This window comes from Alexandromys fortis, unplaced genomic scaffold, assembly GCF_014885135.2.
Source record: "Alexandromys fortis isolate MF-2015 unplaced genomic scaffold, M_Fortis_MF-2015_v1.1 scaffold_186, whole genome shotgun sequence".
Classification (NCBI taxonomy): Eukaryota; Metazoa; Chordata; class Mammalia; order Rodentia; family Cricetidae; genus Alexandromys; species Alexandromys fortis.
Window position 1 is genome coordinate 800,269 of NW_026068067.1, and position 24,383 is coordinate 824,651.

Here is a 24,383-nt window from a genome sequence, read left to right on the forward strand (position 1 = left end):
TAAAAGAACACCAATACTATTTAGACTATTCCACAAAATAGAAAAAGCCTCCAAATTCTTTTTAAGACATCAGTATTTCTCTGGTATCAAAACAAAATATTGCAAATCAATCTCCCACATAATTAAAGATGCAAAAATTCTCAATAAAGCACTTGCAAACAGGATTAGTGAGATGATTCAGCAGCTAAGTACACTGGTTGCTCTTCCAGATGATCTGGGTTCAATTTCCAGCATCCACATGATAGCTTATCATCATCTGTAATTCTGTTTCCAAGGGATCCAACACCGTCTCTGACCTCTGACACAGAAAAGGCTTTCAAGAAAATCCAATGTTGTTTCATGATAGATGATGTGAAAAGGTTAGAGATGGAGAGAGCATAGCCCAACAAAATAAAAGCTATACTACAAGCTTACAGCAAACATCATAGTAAATAGAGAAAAATTGAAAACATTTCCACTAAAATAAGGAAAAAGACAAGGCTGTCTAGTATCTCTGCTTGTATTCAACATAGTGAATGAAGTTGTAACTAGAACAAGACAAGAGAAAGAAGAGGCAACCAAAGGCTTAAAATATTTGTTAAAGTATCACTCATTGCCAACACTACAATCCTACAATCTTATACATGAAACCCTAATTCTAAGAAACAAAATTCTTTAGAACTTCTCAGAAAAGTGAGAGTACAAAATTAACACGCAAAAATCATTAGCCTTCCTATATATCAATGACAAACATACCAAAAAAGAAACCAGTGAAACAATCTCACTTATAGTAGCCACCAAAAAGTAAACTGCATGGAAATAAACCTAAGTAGTGTAATGAAAAATAACTATAAAGAAAACTGTAAGACACTGAAGAAATAAATTGAGGAAGACACTAGAACATGGTAAGGGTTTCCATGCTTTATGGCCTGGAAGAATCAATATTATGAAAATTACCATCCTACCAAAGTTAACCTGCAAATTTAATGCAATCACAATCAAGAGTTCAAGGACAGTCTTCACAGACAATGAAAACAAAATGTTAAAATATATAGGGAAACACAAAAGACTAAGAAGCGCTAAAGCAATACTGATATAAAAGGTATTCCCGTTCCTGAGTTCAGGTTATTACACAAAGCCACAGTAATAAAAACAAAATGGTATTGGCACAAATACAAAAACACATAAATCAGTGGAGTAGAATAGAGGAACTCACACAGAAGTTTCTACAACTAAAGCGATCTGATTTTTTACTAAAAGCCAAAAGCCTATGTTAGACAAAAGAAAGCATCTTCAGCAAATGATGGTTGGAAACCTAGACATCATCATATAGAAGAATGAAACTAGATCCCTATATCTCACCCTGTACAAAACTAAATTCTGAATCTATAAAAGACTTCAATATAAGAGCTGATACCCAAATCTGCTGGATGAGAAAACAACAGTAGACTTCAACATGTTTTCAGATAAGGGTTTTCAGACTAGCAAAGGCGATACGGTCAAACGGCTCTCATGAAATTAAACGCTTTTTGTGTAACAGAAGAAACAGTCAATTGGGTGAAGAGAATTGGTAACTTGAAACTTAAAAAGCTAAACCCCAGTCAGGCGGTGGTGGAGCACGCCTTTAATCCCAGGACTCAGGAGGCAGAGGCAGTCAGATCTCTGAGTTCGAGATCAGCCTGGTCTACAGAGTATGTTCCAAAACAGTCAGGGCTACAAAGAAAAACCCTATTTCCAACAAACAAACAAACAAACAAAACAACCCCAAAACGTAACTCCAAGAAAACAGCCTAATTAAAATATAGGCTATGCATCCAAAACAAGAATAGAGCTCTCAAAATAAAAATTATAAAAATCTAAGAGACTCTTTTAAAAGTCATCAACATCCTTAAACATCAGGGAAATGCAGATTAAATAAAACTACTCTGAGATTTCATTTCACCCAAGTCAAAATGGCCATCATCAAGATCGCAGATGACAAGAAAGAAAATGCTGCCATCATTGTTAATAAAAATAACTATTATAAATTGCTAGTGGCGTGTAAACTAATGCAGCTACTTTTAAAACAAGGCTGAAGGAGTCTCAAAAGCCTAAAAATAAACCTACCATCTGGGCATGTAGCCAGAGGAATTTATCCCACATGACAGAGACACTTGCACAACCATGTGCACTACAATACCTAGAAAGTGGGCAAAAATCGTTTACAAATCAATAGTGCAAGTCCAGCTGAGGCTCCCAGGCACTAAGAAACTGCCTTCGGTCAAACAGCTTGTGATTGTCAGGACAGGGCCTCCACCACAAGACACATTCAAAACACAACGGAAACATAAGCCCAACACTGACTGAAATGGCGCTGAAAGTTCACCCAAGGGGAAATAAGAGAAATGAAAAATAGCATAAAGTGACAATAATCTTCGGAAACAATGATATATAAAATTATCAGTTGACCCTTTCGGGGTCTGTACACTTACCAGACCTTAACAAAGCAGGTGAAGAGAAGGCTGCATCAGGTGAGTGGGCCATTTCAACTGGACTCTTATCATAAGCGTTGCGGGCTAAACTACACCAGTGTTACCACTGTTTAGTGAAGGTTAGAAGCAATCAGCATTAGATTAATTGAAAGCAGTATCAGCAGTTATTAGCATGATGCAATGTGCAAAAGACAATCAAAAATCACTACATAATTTTAGTTCGTCTTTAATGAATTGAGAATTTGATTTCCTTTATTTGGCAAATTAAGTTTGCTTACAGGAATAGACAGAAACATAATACCCACTTACTAAGAAACATTTCATGAGTAACATCCTTTATTGTATAGTAAAGTGTTATGATGCTATGTAACAATGCTTAGAACTCCAAAGGGGAGTCTATCCCAGCAACAGATTAATTCATCTTGCAAACAAGGCTGTTTGTATATTCTCCTAATAGTTGTAAACAGACTCAAGTTCATACTTTGTAACAAGCAGGGAGTAAAGAATGTGGTTCAAGAGCTTTTATTGTCTATCTTTCCCAGAGTCTGAAAATCAGAAACTGCAAAGATTTGCCCCAGCTGCTTTTTTTTTTACTTCTTTCTAAATTTTACTCTTATAAGATAAACATACAGAAACATTCGAAATTGATATTATGGGGCAGGGTTTAAGAAAAAACATTCAACAATAGCAAATAAAACAAAATTTACCCTAATAAGAAAAGTAAGGTTTTCAAAGATTACTGCTGTGACATACATTTGAGTAAAACAAAGACTTGAAGAGAAAATTGAATCTATAAGCTTATTAAAAAGAATCATGTTGCAAAAGTGTGTGTTGGGGTCATTGTTCAACTCTCTGGAAGACTAGTTATTCTCTTTGCCCAGAACACATAACCTGGCTAACACTTTTTATACTTCCACAGCCACACTGTTAGTAACCAAGTCAATATTTTTATATGACATAAAAAAATTTAAGAAAAAGTAGGAAACAGATATTCTGTGACTGTCAACTACTTTTGAGAAATTCTCTCAGCTTTTCACATGGCTGCTCCACTACAGCCCTAAGTAAATAAACACAAGGATTATCAGATGTAAAACAGAAAGAAACTGGTACTTTCCCCAGTCTTTCCTCACTCTCTTACAAGGGAAAGGTCCTTCCTTACGGGAAGGTTTGTCAGTCCACCACCTCTCGTGTTTAAGGGCGCACTATTTGCTCAAGATTCTATCCAGTTTTAACAGGGGCAGTTTTAATCTTGGTTCGCTGAGGAGTTGTTAACCAGGAGTACAACTTTTAAAGCGTCGGTGACTTTGCAATTTGAACAAGTCAGTTCAGGACACTTGAACTGTTGGCATCTCCTGAGCTCCGTGGTTGGGACCCACAACTGGGAACTAGGTGCTGGGATCACTTGGCTTGGGAAGAGGCCAGTTTCATCATGGACCCTAACTGCATGCTATCTTACTTTGTGGCTCAGACCCTGTCTTCCTCAATTTCTGACACACAAATTGGCTGCGGCTCAAAATAACTGCAAAGTGTGACGGGGGCATAAGAAATAAGACAAAAAGTAGTCGCCAGCTCTTTAGGACCTCACCAAAATTGAAGGTCTACGTTTTCAGAGGAAGAGAGGTGGTAGGCACCTTCCTTTCCCAGAATTTGTCGCTGCCATTCTTCTAGGGGCAACTTTGCTGAAAAGTCAACTTGCCGCTAATTTTGGAGAGGAAATAACTTGGGGGTGGGGGGAGAAACACCGAAGTTTTCTAAATGTGGGAAGTGCAGGGTATGGGGAGTGGAGCACAGGTGGGCCCAAGATCAGGGCACAGCCAGGACCACCTATTGCTTTCTGAAAACAACTTGGGGACACAAATTGATCCCCCACAATCGATCCCATCTGCCTCCCGCCAAGGGACTAGAGGAAGCGCACCACCCACTGTACCCAGCAGGGACAAGGTTGTTGTCACAGGCAGCCAAACCTGAGCGCTTGGCCCGGGCTCGTCGCTCCAAGACCTTCCAGCTTACTTCGTCCATGAGTCCCTCCGCCCCCGCCATCGCGCACTGCCCACCGCCCGGGCTGCCAGTCAGCACCGCCCGCCCAGCCCCGCCCCCGCGCGCGACACTGTCGGGAGGCACGCCGGCCGGAAGTGAGCTCCCAGGCAGACGTCGCCCTAGCTCCTTGGGCTCTTGGTCGTCGGAGGGACAGCCCCAGGCGAGCGTGCGAGTGCAGAGCAAGGCAGCCCGTGAGCCCGCACCCTGAGTCTTTTCTCGGTCGGGAGATCGCACGGTGCTTTGCGGCTGCCGTCAAGCGCGGCGGAGGCCGGCCGGGCCGAGGGCGCCATGGCGGCAGGCCTGCTGCCTAGCGCCGGGGCGTTGATGGCGCCCCTGCTCTTGGGGCTCGCGCTGCTGAGCATTGGGCCTGCCCCGGCGCGGGCTTTGCACAATGTCACTGCCGAGCTCTTTGGGGCGGAGGCCTGGGGCACCCTGGCGGCCTTCGGGGACCTCAACTCCGACAAGCAAACGGACCTCTTCGTGCTGCGGGAAAGTCAGTGCTTGCCGGCCCTCCCTCTGTTTGCCCCTCCCGGTGTACCCACGCCCCCTTCTTCCTGTTACCCTCCCTCTTGCATTTCCCAGCCTGGGGGCTCTCTCCTTTTATCTTCATCATCCTTGACAACTTTCCCTTTCCCCAGTTTTCATCAACCCCGGGTCCTGACCCAATCACCGCACGTTTTGACCATGCGCCCCCAAACCTTAGGAACACACCATCGCCCTTCACCCAGGAGCCTGTAGCCTTCACCTGGTGCATAGTCACCTGCCTGACAAAGTTCTTCCTGATTCCTACTAGTCTTGGTTTCTAGCCTCTGAGTTTGTTTTCCCTTCTTTTGTCCAATGCTCTGCCTCCTTTGTTTGGAAAAGGCGGAACAGGACAGAGAAGTGCACTCACTGCCTCTACCATTTGCTCAATTCATTTAGTCTTCCTTTAGTTAAGATCCTCGTCTGAAGGCACTGTGCCTTCTTGAGGACCAAACCCACCACAGCGCACACAAGCCTTTTTTGTTGTTAACTACTGATCTCATTCTCAAACTACAGACTTAGCCAACGTGAGCTGCCTGGTCTGTAGAGTACATCTGAACCTTCCTCACCCTAGTTACTGCTGTAGTTTTCGACAGCTCATCACTCTAGTTTTGCACATCACTTTTAGCCAACTTGCCATTCTTGAAGGTTCAATAAGTACGTTAAGCCTTTAAAAGGAAAAAAAAAATGAATGCTAACAAAGTTTGTTCATTGGAAGATGCTGACTTAGGACCAAAGCCATGAATAAAGTTAAAAGCCCATAGAGAGCTGAGTGACAGGGTCCCAACAAGGACTTTTTTTTCTCTCACTTTTAAGGAATATTTATTCATTTGTATCTTTGTGTGTTTGTCTGTTGAAAGAGATTTCTGTCCTGCCTGGTCCCACAGCTGTTCAATCCCAAAGAAATACTCAGAGGCCTACATTAATTATAAACTGGTTGGCCTATTAGTTCAGGCTTTCTTATTAACTAATTCTTCCCCCCTCCTTTTATTGATTTTTATTGAGCTCTACATTTTTCTCTGCTCCCCTCTTTACCTCTCCCCTCCCCTTCAATCCTCTCCCAGGGTCCCCCTGCTCCCAGTTTACTCAGGAGATCTTGTCTTTTTCTACTACCCATGTAGATTAGATCTATGTATGTCTCTCTCTCAGGGTCCTCATTGTTCTCTAGGTTCTCTGGAATCCAACAAGGACTTTTGAGGGTTCTTTCCCACACTGCAGAACCTCTCTCTTATAAACCTGGATGGTTTCCCTGTATTTGAGTAATTACCTGAGTTATAGGAATTGTGCAAGCCTATAGCTAATGCATCCAAACTGGATATAGAGACGCTCCTTAAATTTAAAGATATCCTGTGTTTTACTAAGCATTTCTGAAAGTGTAGCCCAGTGAGCATTAATTGAGTTCCATGGACCCACCCATGTGAAATGTAGTTCCATAGCAAGCAAAGGAGGAATGTTTAGAGGGCTCTGCTTTTTCTGCTTATGTGCTGAATTGTATTCTTATTATTTGTGAGAAGATGTAATAGGAATTCCTGCATCATTGGTATGATGAATCTGTATAATGAAATAAACAGGTTCATATAAGGGAGACCTGATTGAATGCAGAAAACACAAGACTAAACAGTAGCACAACAAAGAATAAGGGATTTTTGTTGGTTTGGGGTATTTTTGGTGGGGTGCGGGGGCGGTGTTTTCTCCATTGCTGCAGATCAAACCAGAGTCTCATACTTGGTGTACAATAGGATAGTTTAAAATGTGTTCTTTATATAAATGGTTCTTTTAAATTAGCTCATCAGCCAATTGATGGAATCCCATGGCTTCACTTTGCCTTGAACAAGTTTGTTTGTCCATACTTCCCTTTCCTACATTCCATTAGGTTAGTGTGAGTATCCTTGCTGTCTGACTAGATAGAATAAAAGGTTTCTCATAGACACCATACCCAGAAGTGTTTAAGCACTGACTAGATGATTTACCAAAAACCATTCTTTCTAAAATCATTTATTTGCTTCTTTTAGGAAATGATTTGATCGTCTTTTTAGCAGATCAGAGTGCGCCCTATTTTAAACCCAAGGTAAACATATCCTTGAGGTAAGTACAAATGATTATTTTTGGAAATATTAGTTCTTATAATGCGAATATGCAGTACCTTGGGTTGTGTTTGAAATTAGTTCTGTCCACCTATGGTATTACGACACAAAGTTCCTGGTTCTGAAGTCTGAGTAGTAAGCAATTTGTTAAAATAAATAAGTAAAAGAATATGTAATGACTGATGAGATGGCGCTTTACTACTAAGTCTGATCCCCTAAGCTGGATCCTCACGGGGGAAGGAGAAAACTGACTCTGGATTGTCATCTGATCTCCACTTATACACTGTCATGCCAACATGCACACACACACACAAACATGCACGCACGCACACAAGAGAGAGGGGGGTGTGGGGAGGGAAGAAGAGAGAGAAACATACAGAAATAAACAAAATGTATTTTTTTAAAAGAAGAAAGAATTGAAAATAAATTTAAAAATAATTCATCTTTACAAAACTAACTTTTGGTGGATCCAGGTCTGTTCCTTCACTCCCTTGCAGACTGCTTTCTTGAATGAACTATGTCTCATGATAGTTCCTGCAGAAGCAGATCACTCACAAAAGTCTCACCATCTTAAAAATATTTTGCATGTGGAAGAAAAGTCAATGACCTGTCCTGTTCTGTTTTGTTTTTATTTTTCCTTTTGTTCTAATGGTGAGTTTTTAATACTGATTTTGACAGAACTGAAATGAAGCTTTTGAAATATCTTAATATTTAAAATGTGATTTAAATAATAGTTCTTATCATTTCTTTTTCCTGGTTGGTTATAATGAAACATTGATCCCAATGATCATGAGCCAACATGATTTGGGAACTCTCAGAAACAAGTTGGATGCTTTCTCTAAACTAATGGAGAAAGAAATGGGTCAGTGCAAACCAAAGTTGCAGCTCCAGACAGTCATGGGATTTGAGCTTAACAACATAGCTTCAATGAAATTTAGTTGATAGTGTTTAAGTTTGAGTACATAGCATCTAGAAAAGATGGCAATGAACACAGCATTTTGCAAAGGTGTGAAAAGATTAACTTGACAGAAAAGGTAGAGACACTTGGGAGAATGACAGTCTGGGGAAAGGACATCCCCAGAGCAGACTGGCACCCTTTTAAGTACTGAAAATGTTTTAATTCAGTTAGATTAGAAAAGAGGAGTCATATATGTTGTACAAAACACAGATTACAAAAAAATGTACTTACATTGTTTAGCCTGTAAATCACATACAGTATGAATTGGGATCACAGACTAAGAGATGTGTTTTTAATCACTGCAGAAATGATAGGAAGATGGCTCACTAAAGTGCCTGCTTCACACACATGAGGAACTGAATTTGCACTCCCATCTAGGAGAGGGGACAAGATTGACAGAGTCCTCCACATCCAGTGAGCGAGCCCACTGAGGAAGGCTTGCACTACCATCTCTGTGCATCCATGTCCCTGTGTGGACTACGTTCTGCTCAAAGTCAACAGTATCTAAACTCAGAGTGCTGTTAACAAAAACATTGGCCTTAAATTAGACTATTGGGAGGAAATTTGTAAATGAATGAAAACGAATTTACTCCCAGAAATATTTTTGGAGTAGTTGATGCCATGAATATTTGGAGTAAGAAAAACAGAAATGGATAAGTACAAAAAATGAGCTAACCACCTAGAAATGAAGGTTTTTTTCTTTAAGAATTATAAGTCAAGGAAATATATACAATATAAAGGGCTTGAGTTTTAGTTTGGTTTGGTTTGAGTTGTTTTTGTTTGGTTGGTTGGTTGGTTGGTTGGTTGGTTGGTTGGTTGGTTGGTTGGTTTTTTGAGGCAGGGTTTCTCTGTGTAGCTTTGGGGCCTGTTCTAGAACTTGGTCTATGGACCAATCTGGCCTTGAACTCACAGAGATCCACCTGCCTCTGCCTCCTGAGTGCTAAGATTAAAAGCATGAGCCATAACTGCCCAGTGAGTTTTATTAGATTAAATAAGACCTCTAATTTTTTTGAATTAATACATAATTGATTAATAATAATTAATGTTAGAAATTGCTATTTTAATTTCTTAAAGATTAAGTGTGTGTATGTGTGTCTGTCTGTCTGTGTATCTGTGTGTCTGTATACGGGCATGTGAGTGAGTACAAGTGTCCAGACTGGGCTTTGACTCCACTGGAGTCACATGTGTTTGTGAGCTGCCCTCCCTTCCTGGTGCTGGGAACCAAACTCCTGTCCTTGGCAAGAACGGTACATTTTCTTAACTACTGAACCCTTTTTTCAGCCCTTTGTTTTAACTGTTATCTAGAACACTTTTGAAAGTAAAGCTAATTGTCTTTAACCTGCACTCTATTATTCCTCTCAGATTTTAATCTTTAGTGTTTATTTCCATATTTTCAAATAAATTTTTGCACAGTGGTTTTGTTTTGGTTTTTCTTAAACATTTATTTTTTTAAATATATGAGTATACCTGAGTGTCTGCAGGTGCACTGTGTGCAAACAAGAACCGCCACAGCTCAGAAAATGGCACTGGATCCCTGGGAAACTGAAGCCATGGTTCTGAACCATTTTGTGGGTGCTGGGAATCTTACTCATGTCCTCTGCTAGAGCAGCAAGTGCTATTAACTGCTTAGCCATCTCTTTAGTCCCTTGTATTCGTTTTGCTTATGTTTAGGGGATAGTGGAAGCCAAATCCAGAGCCTCATCCATACTACACAAACACTACCACTGAGCCAGAACATTAAATATAAATAAGTTTTCTATTGCTATAGCTTAGATTTATGGTATTATATAAAATGTTCTATATTCTATTCTGTAAACTAGAAGGTTCTACATACCCAAGGGGCATAAGATACAAAAGAAATAATAAATTTAATTTTTATATTAAATACTGAATTTTGAATTGAAAATATTTTGCACAGTAAATATATAGATGTCCTTTTCTGCTGTAACTTTTCTGTTATTTTGTAAATCTTTATTTCCCTTAGGAGTCACAGTGCATTAGTAACAAGTGTAGTCCCTGGTGATTATGATGGGGATTCACAAATGGATGTCCTGCTCACATATTTCCCCCAGAATCGTAGCAACAGTGAATTAGGAGCTGTTATCTTCTGGGGACAAAATCAAACATTAAGTGAGTTTTAAATTTTTTACTATTTATTATTGGCTGGGAAAGATAAATTGTGAAAACATACCTGATATTCTTAATGAAAATGAAAGTTATTGTTCCTAAAACAATTGAATATTATGTTCTTGTATTCTAGTAAAATCTTCTTTTGCAAACTAGCGTAGTCCATTCCAGAGAACAAAATCCTCTCCTGATTACCTCAAGAAGAGATATATTGTTAGCTTTTACGTTATTGCAGTAACTAGAGAATTAACTTCAGGCTTACTATGATGGCACACACCTTTAACTCAGCACTTGGGAGGCAGAGACAGGTGGATCTCTGTGACTTCCATGCCTGCCACAGCTAAATGTGAGCCTTTGTCTCAGGGGAAAAAGAGCACTTTAGGACTTTGGGGGAATAACCCTAAAGACAATAAGGAAGGTACTGTGTCCATTAGCCATGAGAAGTGGCTGGGTGCACAACAGCTACTCTGATGATGCCCGTTCTCACCAGAGTCTGATCAGCAAGTGGATAATGCGCTTAGTCTCTTCAGACTGCCAAATCCAGTGCAGACATGCAAAGATGGGTGTACTAGAATTATAGACGGTGCCTTACCACACGTGCCAGCAAAAGTCAGTCTCTCTGGCTAGCAAGTGTTTTAGGGTTTTATTGCTGTGAAGGGACACCACACTGTGACCACATAATTCTGGTTTACAGTTCTGAGGTTTAGTCCATTATCATCATAGTAGGAAACATGGTGGCAGGCAGGCAGGCAGACATGGTGCTGGAGAGGGACCTGGGAGTTCTACATCTTGATCCGCAGGTAGCAGAAGTGAGTGCAACAGTAGTCCTATCTTAATCACCTGAGACTTCAAAGCACACCCCCACAGTGACACACTTTCTCCCACAAGGCCACACCTCCTAAAAGTGCCACTGCCTGTGGGCCAATCATTCACACACATAAATTTTGGGGGATCAATCTTATCAAACCAACACAACAAAGCTTACATTTATTTTGCATTGCAAATGCGAGGATGTCTGGCAAGCCCTCCTTTTTGCTCTCTACTCTTCCAGTACAGAAAAGTACTAAAAGTATAGATTGTGAATCAATCTACCATATCCATTCACAAATATTGAAATCCTATCTGAAAAGCCAATTGCTAATTCAGAAGTAGAGCATCTGTTGAAAGAGTATGCAGACAATACTCTTACTGCGTCCAGGCATCCTTTAATCTACAAGAGTGCCTTATGCAGTGCTGCTTATGAAAAAAGCATGGACATGCAGAGTGGGAGAGGTTCAGACCTGATATTTTATTTGTCTACATTGCAGTCTAGTTGATTATCAAATTGTATAGAAAAAAATTCAGCTAAAAGATATTTAGATGGAAACCTCAAATGAAACATTCAATTGAATCTTAACTTAAAGTGAACTCTTGTTAATGGCTTATCACTAAATAAGGCTTTTGATGTCTCCTTAGTGATAACTGTTACAGGAAATTAAAGATGAATCTTGTAAAGAATGAAAGAATACTTTTTAGATAAATGCCACTTCATATTCACAATTATCGTATGCATGTATGTGTGTGTGGATATACTCATATACATCCCTTTTTTTACAGATACTAAAAACATGACCATACTCAATAGGACTTTTCAAGACCAACCACTGATTATGGAGTAAGTATGTGCTTGCTTTTGAACAATTTAAAACTTAGAAACATAAAATAAATCTTTTACGTAGGAAGGTACTTTGCCAAGTAAGAATGACAGTAAGTTCACTTCTTATAGGAATCTATATGCATGATTACATGAGATTTGTTTGCTATGATGAAGGAAAGGCACAAATGAAAGAAAAAAGTGATTATCTTGAAGAAAGGAATATACGGATTTCGATGACTTCGTATGTGTTACTTGTGGATCTATAATGATATGTAGTCATGTATCATTCTTTAATTAAGATAACAGTTTCTGAGTTAAAATGTTCATTGAAAGATATGAAGAATATAGCATCCCCTCCAGAAATAGGAAAAGATTACCACATTAGAAGAAAATGTGGTCCTTCTTTATCTTCCTTTTTTTTTTAATTTATTTCCTCAAAATAAACAAGATGACTAAATCTAAATTTCAAGATGATATTGGTAATGAGGTAAAGATCATTCTTGGAACATAAACTATGGTCACATTCTTGTTTCCAGTGATGCCATTTATAGCTAGTAAAGTCATTCCCATATCATGGGTCAATGGTAGTGAGATACCTGAAATATAAACTTGTGTATTTTTTCATTGTTGTAGTAGTCAATGACAAGTTTGAGTTTTTATAGCAGCTAGGGATTCTTTTGTGGGTTAAGCCTAAAGTTTCCAGAAATTAGCACTGTTTCCCTCACTGTCGGGGAGAGACAGGAGCAGAACATCTTAATGAGCCCTTCCCTGTCCACGTGACTCTGCTGTGTACGTGGATGATGGAGGTGTGCAAGTCAAACACGCAATGACTGTGAATCACTAAAAGCTTTACCTTAAAATAATTGGGTTTTATGCATATAATTTTATTGTTAATTTAAAATTAGTCAAATTTACCTTCAAAAATGAGGGTGTTCTTTTTAAACTTTACATAGTGTTGGCAGAGGCTGCTTGTGCATTTCTGGCCACTGAGACCCAAAATAGTCACACAGAAACTATTCATTACTACACTGTTTGTCCAATAGCATTGACATATTCCTGGTTAACTCTTATCTTAAATTAACCCATTTCTATTAATCTGTGTATCACCATGTGGTTGTGGCCTACCAGTAATGTTCTGTTCGGTGTCCAACATTTGTCTCCTGCTGCTGCTACATGGCTTCTCCCTGACTCCGCCTACTCTCTCTTTGTCTCTCTTCCAGCATGGCTATATTCTGCCCTGCCATAGCCCAAAGCAGACTTATTCATTAGCCAGTAAAAGCAACCCCTATACAGAAGGATGTCCCACATCAACATAGGAACTAAATCTTGGCTGCACATTTCATAGTGCAGAATGTGGAGCTTCTTCATTGTTTTCCGATGATCGATATTTCATTTTCTACACATCAATGCTGAGAATGCCACTTCATATAAATTTTACATAATTTTTTTAAATGGCAGATGTTTGTTTAGGGTCATTTCAGAAATTGTTGGAAAGTCTACTTAACCCCAAGCCATTATTGATTGATTTTTTTCATGAAATTTAAGTGAACAACTTAGAAGTTAATTTTAAAAATCAAACATGCCAACAATACATTTCAAATAGCTGCTAATTTGTTATTCACATGCTGAGGAATGACAGTAGGAAAATACCCCTTTTCTCTCTGTAATGAAACGATTGTGTTTCCATAGCAGCAGAAACTCCGTGTACTCAGAGCACTGCAGTTCATACCATACCGTCCTACTGATGTGAACCAGGAGTTTCAGGCAGCAGAGCCTTGGTTGTCATTGGGTGGTGCACAGTGATTGTGTTGTGTTTATAACCAAACGACGATGCAGTTATATTATAGAAAAATACCTCAGATTCATCATATATTTGCCTTTAAATTAATTTTTGTTCATTTCAAATTCAAAAACATTTTACTGTTGACAAATAGTTGCAACTGCTATATCAATTATGGAATCCCTCTTGAGGTCACAACCCATCCTTTAAGAAGCCAAGCCTTATATTACACAGAACTCATAGATTAACCCAAAATGTCACAAAATAACATTAATTCGTGCTTTAAGATATGTCCAGGATGGGTTAGCAAGAGGCTTTCCTTTATGCTACTGCTTAGAAAGTCCAGCGTCAGAACCCCTCTGTCTCCAAAGGTAACTCATGCAAATACAGTTCTTTTAAGATTATATTATAAATACGTTATTTTGTCCTTCCCTTTCCTCCATCTAAAACCCTCCCACATATCCTTTCTTGCTCCCCTCAATATAACCTGCTCTGTCTCTATGGTGTTACTTATCTATATGTTTAGAAGGCTGACCATCAGATACTGGAAAAGTGGTTGGCTTACTTGTCCCTGGAGGAAACTACTTCTCCCACTCTCAGTCTTTCTGGTTACCTATAGTTCTTTTTGTAGGGTTGGGACCTCCTGGGCTTTCCCACATGCATTTGCATTTTAGCATGTCTGTTATTGTTATCCTCGTTCAACTCATGTTTAGGCAATAATGTTGTCAACACTTCATAGGTATAGCATATATGACATTTTTTAAATTAAATCCTTCTTATTTTAATTGTTTGGATAGGAATGTGCTGTACATTATTCCCCGCTCTTCTTCCACTCTCCCACCTCCCTTTCCATCCATGCTCCCAGTTTACTTAGGAGATCTAGTCTTTTTCTACTTCCTAGCCAGATCCATGCATGTCTCTCTTAGTATCCTTTTTGTTACCTAGGTTCTCTGGGGTTGTGGCATGTAGGCTGATTATCCTTTTCTTTATGTCTTCTATCTACTCATGTGTTAGTACATATTATATTTGTCTTTCTGGGTCTAGGTTACCTCACTCAGGATGGCTTTTTCTAGTCCTGTCCATTTGCCTGCAAATTTCAAGATGTGATTATATTCCACCATATAAATGCACCATATTTTCCTTATCCATTCTTCAGTTGAGGGGAATCTAGGTTGTTTCCAGATTCTGGTTATTATGAATAATGCTGCTTCAGGACAGCCAGAGATACAGAGAGAAATCTTGTCTCAAAAAACTAAAAAGGTAGATAGATGATAGATAGATAGATAGATAGATAGATAGATAGATAGATAGATAGATAGATAGATAGATAGATGCTATGAACATAGTTGAGCACATGTCCTGTGGTATGGTTGAGCATCCTATGGGGATATGGCCAACAGTGGTATTGCTGGATCTTGAGGTAGATTGTTTTCTAATTTTCTGAGAAATTGCTATACTGATTTCCAAAGCAGCTGTATAGGTTTGCACTCCTACCAGCAATGGAGGAGTGTTCCCCTTACTCCACATCCTCTCCAGCATAAGTTGACATCAGAGTTTTTGATCTTGGTCATTCAGACAGGTGTAAGGTGGTGTCTCAAAGTTGTTTTGATTTGTATTTCTCTGAGGACTAAGGATGTTGAGCATTTCCTTAAGTGTCTTTCCGCCAGTTGATATTAATTTATCAAGGAATAAAGCATGTTGATCCAATAAGACACAATGGTTATTTCCATTTTTTTTGTATCTGTTTACGTTTCTTTGTTATCGAGTATGTGGTTGATTTTAGAGATGGTTCCATGGGGTGCTTAGAAGAAGGTATATTCTTTTCTGTTTGAGTGGAATTTCTATATATGTCTGTTAGGCCCTTTTGAGTCATAATATCCGTTAGTTCTTTTATTTCTCTATTGAGTTTCTCTCTGGCAAACCAGTCCAATGGTGAGAGTTGGGTATTGAAGTCTCCCACTATTAGTGTATGGGGTTTGATGTGTTATTTAAGCTTTAGTAATGTTTCTTTTATGAATGTGAATGCCCTTGTATTTCAGGCATAAATGTTCAGAATTGAGACTTCATCTTAATGAATTTTTCCTGTGATGAATATGAAATGACCTTCTACGTCTCTTTAGACTAATTTTAGTTTGAAGTCTATTCTGTTAAATATTAGGATTGGTACTCCAGCTTGTTTCTTAGGTCCATTTGCTTGGAAAATCTTTTCCCAATCCTTTACTGTGAAATAATTAATGTCTGCTTTGTAGTTGAGGTGTGTTTTGTGTATGCAGCAGAAGGATAAATTCTGATTTCGTATCCAATCTGTTGGCCTGTGTTTTTTTATAGGAAAATTGAGTTCATTGATATTAAGGGATAATAATGACCTGCGATTGCTAGTTTGTGTTATTTTTGGTTTTGCTGATGGTAGTGGTATTGTGTGTGTGTGTTTCTCTTCTTAAGATTATTCTATTGCCTGTGTTTTGCGGATGTAGCTAACTTCCTTGCGTTTGAGTTTTCCTTCTAGTTCTTTGTGTAGGTTTATGGCTAGGTATTGTTTAAATCTGGTTCTCTCATGGAATATCATCATTCGCCTTCAATTCCTATTATTCAATTCCTATTAGTCTTTTCATGGTATCTCTGATTTCCTAGATATTTTGTGTTAAGAATTTGTTGCATTTAACATTTTCCGTGACCATTGAATTTATTTCCTCTATTGTATTTTCAACACCTGAGAGTCTCTCTTCCATCTCTTGTATTTTGTTGTTTATGCTCACATCTGATTATTTACCCAGGTTTTCCATTTCCAGAGTTCCTTCAGTTTGTATTTTCTTTATTGCTTCTGTTTTACCTTTATTGCACCTGTTTGATTGTTTTTTTTTTTTTTTTGGTCTTTAAAAGGGGATTTATTTATCTTTTCTAATTTTTTGTTTTTCTGTTCTTCCATTCCTTTAAGAAAATTTTTTCTTTCCTATTTTAGTGCCTCAATCATCTTTATGAAGTTTTTTTTTTAGTTTCATTTTCTTCTATTTCATCTGTGTTGGAATGTTCATGTCTTCTAGCTGTAGAAGCCCTAGTTTCTGGTGTTGCTGTATGGTTCTTTGTGTTGTTGAGTGTATTCCTACCTTGTTGTCTACCCATCTCTTCCTCCAATTGGTATGGATGGAACCTGTGCTTCACAGGGTCTGGTCCCCTAAATTTTCTTTCTTTTAACTTGAGCTTCCTGTTTCTTCTCCATGTCTCCTGGCATCTCTCTTGTGACTCAAGATTCCTACTCCTATTTCCTTTCTCTGCCCTATGACATTTTTAAGAGACACAATTTTACAGCAAACTGGGAGCTTTTTCTTCTGACTTTCCTAATCTTTCTGTCTCCTTTTCTGCAATGACCCTTGAGCCTTAGGTCCAAGAGGAGTTATGTTGTAGATGTATCACTGGGAATGAGTGGTCTTCTTCTGTTGCAAAGCGAATGCATAAAGAAGTTTCCTTGAGGGGTGTGGACTATGTCTGTGAGTATGAGGATTAATATTGAGAATATAATAGGAATCGTGCGGGTTTAGTAAAGTGAGATTGATAGGTTCTTCTCCAAGATCCATATGACATCCCCACCTTGGGTAGTTGACTCCGTCTCCAGTACCAGATATGGTTTCACTGTTGTTGAGAGGGTCTTAGTTACAACTTAATGAGCTGTTGTTTCCCACCATGGTGTGTGTGCCACTGCTGTAACCTTAGGGTTATTATGACATGCTGATTGTCGTTGTTGTTCACTGGAGTCTAGCTGGGTAGGACTGTTAGTTGCTTTCCTACGTTGGAAATTTGCATTGCAACCCCTGTTACCGTGAAAGCTTGTCTTAGGGGAGAAGATATCAGGTGAGTTCTAGCTCAGGGGCCTCCAGACCCTGGGTCTGAAGAGCATGGTGTCTTTAGGAATAGGGACTCATGTAATATTTGGGGAATCTCTTGGATAGCCCTGACCAAAAAGTCAAAAGAGAGCTTGCATGCCTGGTGTTGTGGCTTTTCTTAAATGGTATTTGACCCTTGGAGGAAGCATTGTTATCGTAGGTGAGAAATTTTCTTTCAAGTTAAACATATGTATTATGTTAAACCAACTTAAAATGTATTATATGTATTTTAGATAGATAGCTAATGTATGACTTCTGATCATGCAAACCTAATTCGTATAGACTTCTTATAGTTGGAGGTTTATTGCGGCTGGTGGGTCCATTAGCAAAACTAAAAGACTTTAGTCTGGAAGGGGCAACTGTTGTTTCTGCTTCATTGGCAACAAATAGACACAGTTGAGTATGGTAATATTCCACATTCCTGAAAACTAAGTTAAAAGTGACATTTTAATAAAACAGCTACCTAATTTTTTTTACTATTTTCTTTTCAGCTTCAATGGTGATCTAATTCCTGATGTATTTGGTATCACAAATGAATCCAGCCAGCCACAGATACTATTAGGAGGGTGAGTAACTAGCAGTATATCTGTGTAATTAATCATGTATTCTTTTGCTGCCAGGGCTGTGTGTGGACATTGCTTTTATCTTTCAAGAAAAGCCAACTCATTAGAAATGGTTGTTTGAAAAAAAAAAAATTCAGAGTATTTGGTCAACATGGAAGCTTTCTCAAAGAGTTGGGATTTGATCTTTAACTGTTTTGTATATAAACCTACCTTAGTCTATTCTGCCTGTAGGATACAGGCTTTACAGATCTCTGTGTAAATAGCAGTTCATTAGATGTTGCTGGAATTTAATAAAATGAATAACTCTAGTCTAGTAGGGCTATAATTGTTCTGTTAGCTCCTGTACTTTAGTTCATAAATTGTGCTTCTTTATTTCATTTGTTAAATAAAAAAGTAAATGAATAATTGCCAAAAATTTAAGCACCCCCGTTAGTTCTGGATACTGTTCAGTGTGAACTTTGTCATTGACCAGATATATACTAAGGTTTTAGTATTGTTTAAGCATGCAGTTTAAAAGGTCTATGCCTCAATTCCTCTGAATTTAAATACAATTTTCCCCCTAACTTGGGACAAGTGATGGCATGGTACTTTTTATGAGGAGCCTTCAATATGTTTTCTAATGTTTCATTATTTTCTGCATCTAGTAAGGCAAATTTTTGTGCGTGTGTAGAGATCATATTTGTTTGATTGCTTGTTTTTTTGTTTGGCCTTTGAGGAACTGTAGAGAATCACTCTTTTCAGTATGTCTTCTAATAGTTACTTGACACTCCAACAAATTTCTCTGTTTTTTGAGGCATAATATGTTGTTATGATTTTGTTTTCTAATGTGATTTACAGGTCGACATTAGTACATTGTATTTAAGGTGTTTCATGGAGAAATGCTCAGATTTCCTGCCATCCTTTTGTAAAGCTTTTTTATAAAAAAAATATAAATTTTTGGATACTTATCAAAATGAACTTGTAAAAAAAATGTTGTGAATCTTGAATGAGAAACCTTTCCCCTCCTCCAAACTTTACTAAATATTTGAAGCCAGTTGTGCTCTAGAGATAGCTTAGAAACAGATCTTCATTGGGTTTAGGGCCATTTCTAAAAGTAACAGGATGAGTGACAAGAAAATCATACACTCACCATCACCTCCCCAGCAGGTCGGTACTCCTCAGGAAGCCCAAACTACTCAAAGTCAGACTTGTGACTGAGATTGTGCTGGTGACCCCTGGCTGGTTTTTCATGACATCTCCGTTTGGGCACACATTACTGAAATATCATCACTGTATTTTTTTTTTATTTTACAGATACTTTTTGCAGCATTTCTGTTTGATCCTTTTACATATTTTCAGTTTTCTTGCTGAACTTTGCTACTGTGCTTTTGAAATTGTTGGGAATATTACTTACATCTTCATACATTCTGGTACTTTCTTATTCAGTCCTGAACTTGTTTTCTGACTTCACTTGTGTTCTGCTACTTGAGTCCTTTGTGATCTCTGCATCTTTTGGAAAGTAGGACTCTCAAATCTTTCTGCCATTTCCTTTCATTTCTAACACTGAGGGCATAGAAGGCTGTGGTGGTATCATGCTAACTTGTTTCTCATGCCTTTCATTTTGTTGTTGTGTTTAATGAATTTATTGAGATAGATGTGTCTTTCTGCTAGACACTGAAGATTGTTATTTCCCACCTATTTGTTTATGTTTTCCTGGTGAGTTGTCTTTGGAGGTTTGCTTCCTATTGCTGAGTTAAAGGGGAAACCAAAGGTAGTGGTGGATACAATGATTTGACAGCAGTCCAAATGTAAATAGGCAGTAACAGTACTGTAAACTTCCTGTATTTGTCTAGTATGGCTCGGAGGCAGAAGCACTAGCAATGGTGGGAATGCAGTCTGTACGTTTTTAGAACTAAGGGTGCTGATAGTAAAAGACAAAGAAAAGGAGGGAAGAGGGAGTGGTTTATGAAGAGGAGGGAAAGTATGTGGGTTGGAACTATGAGAGATAATAGAGAAAAGTGTTATAGAGAAGGTGCATGAAAAGAAAGAGGGCCAGCAGGTTGGTCCAGTGTATGTAATGATTGTCACCAAGCCTGAGGAGACATGGCTTTATCCCCAGGACTCATACTGGTAGAGGGAGAGAACCAACTCCCTCAAGTTGACCTCTGAGCTTCACAAGCATGCTATGGCATATGCATCCTCCCAGAATAAGTAAGTGTATGTAAAAATTAAAAGTGAACAGTTATATAAAAAAGTCCCTCTTGCTTAAACATTGCAAAAATTGGAATAAAAAACTATAAATTTTAAAAATAAAGATACAAAATGAAATAAGAACTATATATTATCAGTCAGTATTTCTTCCTAGTTAAGATGGTTTTCCCCAGCACCTTGGTTCTTTCTTTGTGGTTGGCTCTGAGCAGAGTAAGAATACTAATCTCCACAACTCAGACCAGTTAGATCTGTATTTTAGTGCCAAAAGGAGATTGTGTGTCTGTGTCAGCCTTTCTGGCTTTCTTTCTAAAGGCATTTCTTAATTCTTTCTGGTGTGCTGGGATCAAACTCACCTTGTGAGATTTTATGTGGGATTTTATAGGCTTTGGGTTACAAGCCCATGCTTGGTTTTACCTTTGCCACTGATTTTTTTTTTTCTACCTGCCTCCATCCTACCCACAGTTTTTATTTGAAAATATTTGCGCCCATCGGGAGACTTTTTCTGATTCCACATGCTTCTCATGTTCTCATGATATGACTCACCTAGGCTGTAGTGAGTGCAGCCTTCCCTGTATTCTTCAGGCTAGGATTCCAAGGCATGTGTGTAGAATCCCAGCTTCAGTTTTGCACACTGCACCTCTGCAACAGCCGGCACCACCCCGCCATCTCTCAGCCCAGCAGTGCCCATCCTGTGATCTTGTCTCTGCACGTCCACTCTGTCATCACTGAAAAGCTACTACTTCATTTTATTTGACTGTAAAATTTAAATTTGTAAAACAGCAAAAACAATAGTTCAAAAATAAAATTCCAGTGTCTCAAGGACTTTTATTAAATAATCCAGAAAAACTCTTGAGAATAGCATATGAACGTGCCATGTCTTATTTATTTTGACTTTTATTTAGGTTTTCTCTAGCGCTTCTTTAAAAAGTAGTATCACTTTTAAAAATTATTCTGCCTAAAAATATGTTCCTTTATGTTTCTTATAACTGTATTCTTTTTTTAATTTATTTATTTCTTTATTAATTAATTAAAGATTTCTGTCTCTTCCCCACCGCCGCCTCCCCTTTCCCTCCCCCTCACCCAATCAAGTCCCCCTCCCTCGTCAGCCCAAAGAGCAATCAGGGTTCCCTGACCTGTGGGAAGTCCAAGGACCACCCACCTCCATCCAAGTCTAGTAAGATAAACTGTGTTCTTCATATATGCAACAGATTAGACTAAAAGTCTGCTGTTATATGACATCTCTCATTCAAATATCAGTCACAGATTAAAAAGTAGCAGCCAAATTTTCTCTCCAACTTAATAAATTTTTAAAGATGTGTGTGTGTGTGTGTGTGTGTGTGTGTGTGTGTGTGTGTGTGTGTAAGCAAGAGAGAGAGAGAGTTGGGTACCCATTATGCCCAATGTTGTTCAATTCCCTAGAGTTGGAGTTACAGGCAGTTGTGAGCTGCCTGACATGGGTGCTGGGAATTGAACCTGGGTCCTCTGCAAGAACAATATTTACTCTTAACCTATATCCATCTCTCTAGCTCTGAATAATTTTTTAATTCACTCACACAAAAATTTCTCTTGTGTTGGAAGTATAGTTTGTGCCTCAAATTCACTTTACCCTGGCTTGAACCTGTGAAATACTGTATCACGCTGCTTAGAAATGACAACTAGCTGTGAAGTGTTAGAGCATCTTCCACAGTTACATGAACTTGTCATGAATAGGCATTTTCTCTAACAGGGTGTTTGAAACTGATGTTGATAAGCTTTCAGAATACCTTTAGTATTGAAATAAAAACATTTGTGTCTGTAATGTTAGTCAGGGGTAAAAATAAAGTTTTATGCTCAGGATTTCTCTGGGTCACAGACTGGATTCAGACACATTTTTCAGTCAAACCAAATTTTAAATTTCATAATATGAATGCAGCTACATAACAAATATATACTTTACCATTTTCTGTTTATTTCACACTTAAAAGACATGAACAGCAACCATATGTGTATAACTTTTTTTAAGAGTATTGTAAAATTTTTAATAGATGCATAATTATTATACATATTAATGGTAGCAATGTGATATTTCAGTGCCTTTATACCATATGTAATGATTACATGAGAATATTTATTATATCCCCTACCTCAAACGTTTTTGTTTTTATATTTTTTGAGGTTATAATTACATAATTTCCCCTTTCCTTTCCTCCACTGAAACCCTCCCATATATACCTCTTCTATCACTTTCATTAATTATGATTATGTAATGTATGGACATGCTTATTCCTAAATGCAAAAATATACCCTGCTCAGTAGATATAATATTACTTGTATGTATATGTTTTCAGGGCTGACCATTTCACACTGGGTAAACAGTTGGTGAGCTCATCCATGGAGGAGACTATTTCTCCCGCTCTCAGCCTTCCTCATGTTCAGGTAGTCATGTTGGTGAGACTTCAAAAAACAATTTTAGGAGACATAACCTCACAGCAAACTAGGAGAACCTGTTTCCTGGCCTTCCCAATATTTCTGTCCCTCTTCTGCAATGATCCATGAGCTGTATGTTAGGAGTTGTATTGTAGATGTAGCCGTTGAGACTGGCCTCCACAACTTTGCATTTTAATTGCTTGTTATTCTCTGTAATGGTTTCTATCTGTTGCAAAGAGAAGTTTCCTTGAGGAGCGAAGACTGTATTTATCTATGGGTATAAGGAGAAATATTGAGAATGTAGCAGTGATTTAGTAAAGTACATTATCAAAGATCCATGATTTCCATAAGAGTCTTAGGTTCAATTAAATAAAGAACTATTGTTTATCACCAAGATATGTCTGCTATTACTGCACCCTTGTGCCATGCCCTTTGTTGTTGTGGTTCATAGGAGGCTAGCTAGGTAGGACTGTTGGTTGCGGGTTTTTTTTTTTTTTTTTTGGATATTTACAGTACAACCTCTGTTATCATGTCCTCAGAAGACAATCAGGTGAGTTTCACCTATAGGGACTTACCTGTGGATAACCGTTGGAACATAGCAATAGCATGTAATATTTGGGGTGTCTCTTGGACAGATCTGTTGAACAACTCAAAAAAAGGCTTTTCTTCCCTGGTGCTGGGGGTTTTACTAAATGGCCTTGGAGGGAGCATGTCAGCCCAAATGAGAAAATTATTTAAACTATACATGTATGCGTGTACAACTACTTATTTGTATTATAGTTATTTAGGTAAATGGTTAATAGTATGATTCTTTGTGACTTTCTTCAAACATTTTCACTGTTATTTTACCTTCTTGCCTCCTCCTCTATTATCTCCCTCCTCACTCCCTAACTAGAGCCCCTGTGGTTTCCTTATATATCACATTAGAATCACTTGTACCACGTTATTATTCTCTTCAAAATTGCCCCCCTGTGGTGGTTTGAATGAGAATTGCCCCCATAGACTCAGATGTTTGAATCCTTGCTCCTCCATTGGTGAAATTACTTGGGAAGAATTAGGAAATATGACCTTATTGGGAAAGGTGTTTCACTGAGAGCAGGCTTTGAGATTTTAAAAGCCCAGGACATTACCAGTTAACTCTCTGACTTCTGGTCTCAAGATGTGACTTCTTAGCTACTGCTTCAATATTTTGTGTTCCTTCTCACTACCATGCTGCCCACTACGATGGTCATGGACTCTTAAATTTTTGAAACTATTAGCCCCCCGAAAATTCTTTCTCCTTTAAGTTGGCTTGACTGTGGTAACTTATTATAGCAATTTAAAATTAACTAAGATACCTCCCACTTCCCCGACCCCAAGAATGGTCCCTTTTTATTTTTCTGGTTTCGTCAGTTACTTTAGTATATGTACTCATGTTTGATTTAGATAGGAGCTTCAGATAAGAGAGAACATTTGACATTTGTCTTTCTGAGTCTGGGTTGCCTCATTCAATATGATCTTTCCTAGTCCTTTTACCTGGAAAATTCCTGATTTCATTTTTCTTTACATGTAAATAGTATTCCATAGTATATATGTACCACAATGCTTTATCCATTCATTAGTTGAAAGACATTTAGATTGGTTCCATTTCCTAGCTGTTGTGAATAATGTAGCAATAAATGTCGAATAAATAAGATATCTGAGCAAGTATCTATAAAGTAGGATGCCATGCGCTTTAGGCATATGCCAAGGAGTGCTATAGCAGGATCATAT

General features: G+C 38.4%; 2 protein-coding genes across 6 annotated transcripts in view; one reads left to right on the forward strand and one right to left on the reverse strand.

The window, feature by feature from the left end:
• Window positions 1–4,545, reverse strand: part of Phkb (phosphorylase kinase regulatory subunit beta) — a 170,568-nt gene extending 166,023 nt beyond the window's left edge. The window contains exons 1-2 of one of the 5 annotated variants that reach the window (XM_050120665.1): window positions 4,415–4,524; window positions 2,451–2,556 (exon numbers count right to left, since the gene is read on the reverse strand). In XM_050120665.1, coding sequence (XP_049976622.1) covers window positions 2,451–2,502 — 52 coding nt within the window. In that variant the 5' untranslated portion in view covers window positions 2,503–2,556; window positions 4,415–4,524. Of the gene's footprint in view, window positions 1–2,450; window positions 2,557–4,414 lie in introns of all 5 variants that reach the window. The other 4 variants (XM_050120666.1, XM_050120663.1, XM_050120664.1 and 1 more) reach the window with 4 other exon arrangements.
• Window positions 4,546–4,624: 79 nt separating this feature from the next.
• Itfg1 (integrin alpha FG-GAP repeat containing 1) overlaps window positions 4,625–24,383 on the forward strand; it is a 95,111-nt gene continuing 75,352 nt past the window's right edge. Inside the window, exons 1-5 of the mRNA XM_050120674.1 lie at window positions 4,625–4,980; window positions 7,022–7,094; window positions 10,036–10,181; window positions 11,775–11,832; window positions 17,964–18,038. Of these exons, the coding sequence (XP_049976631.1) occupies window positions 4,776–4,980; window positions 7,022–7,094; window positions 10,036–10,181; window positions 11,775–11,832; window positions 17,964–18,038 (557 nt within the window). The 5' untranslated portion in view covers window positions 4,625–4,775. The remainder of the gene's footprint in view (window positions 4,981–7,021; window positions 7,095–10,035; window positions 10,182–11,774; window positions 11,833–17,963; window positions 18,039–24,383) is intronic.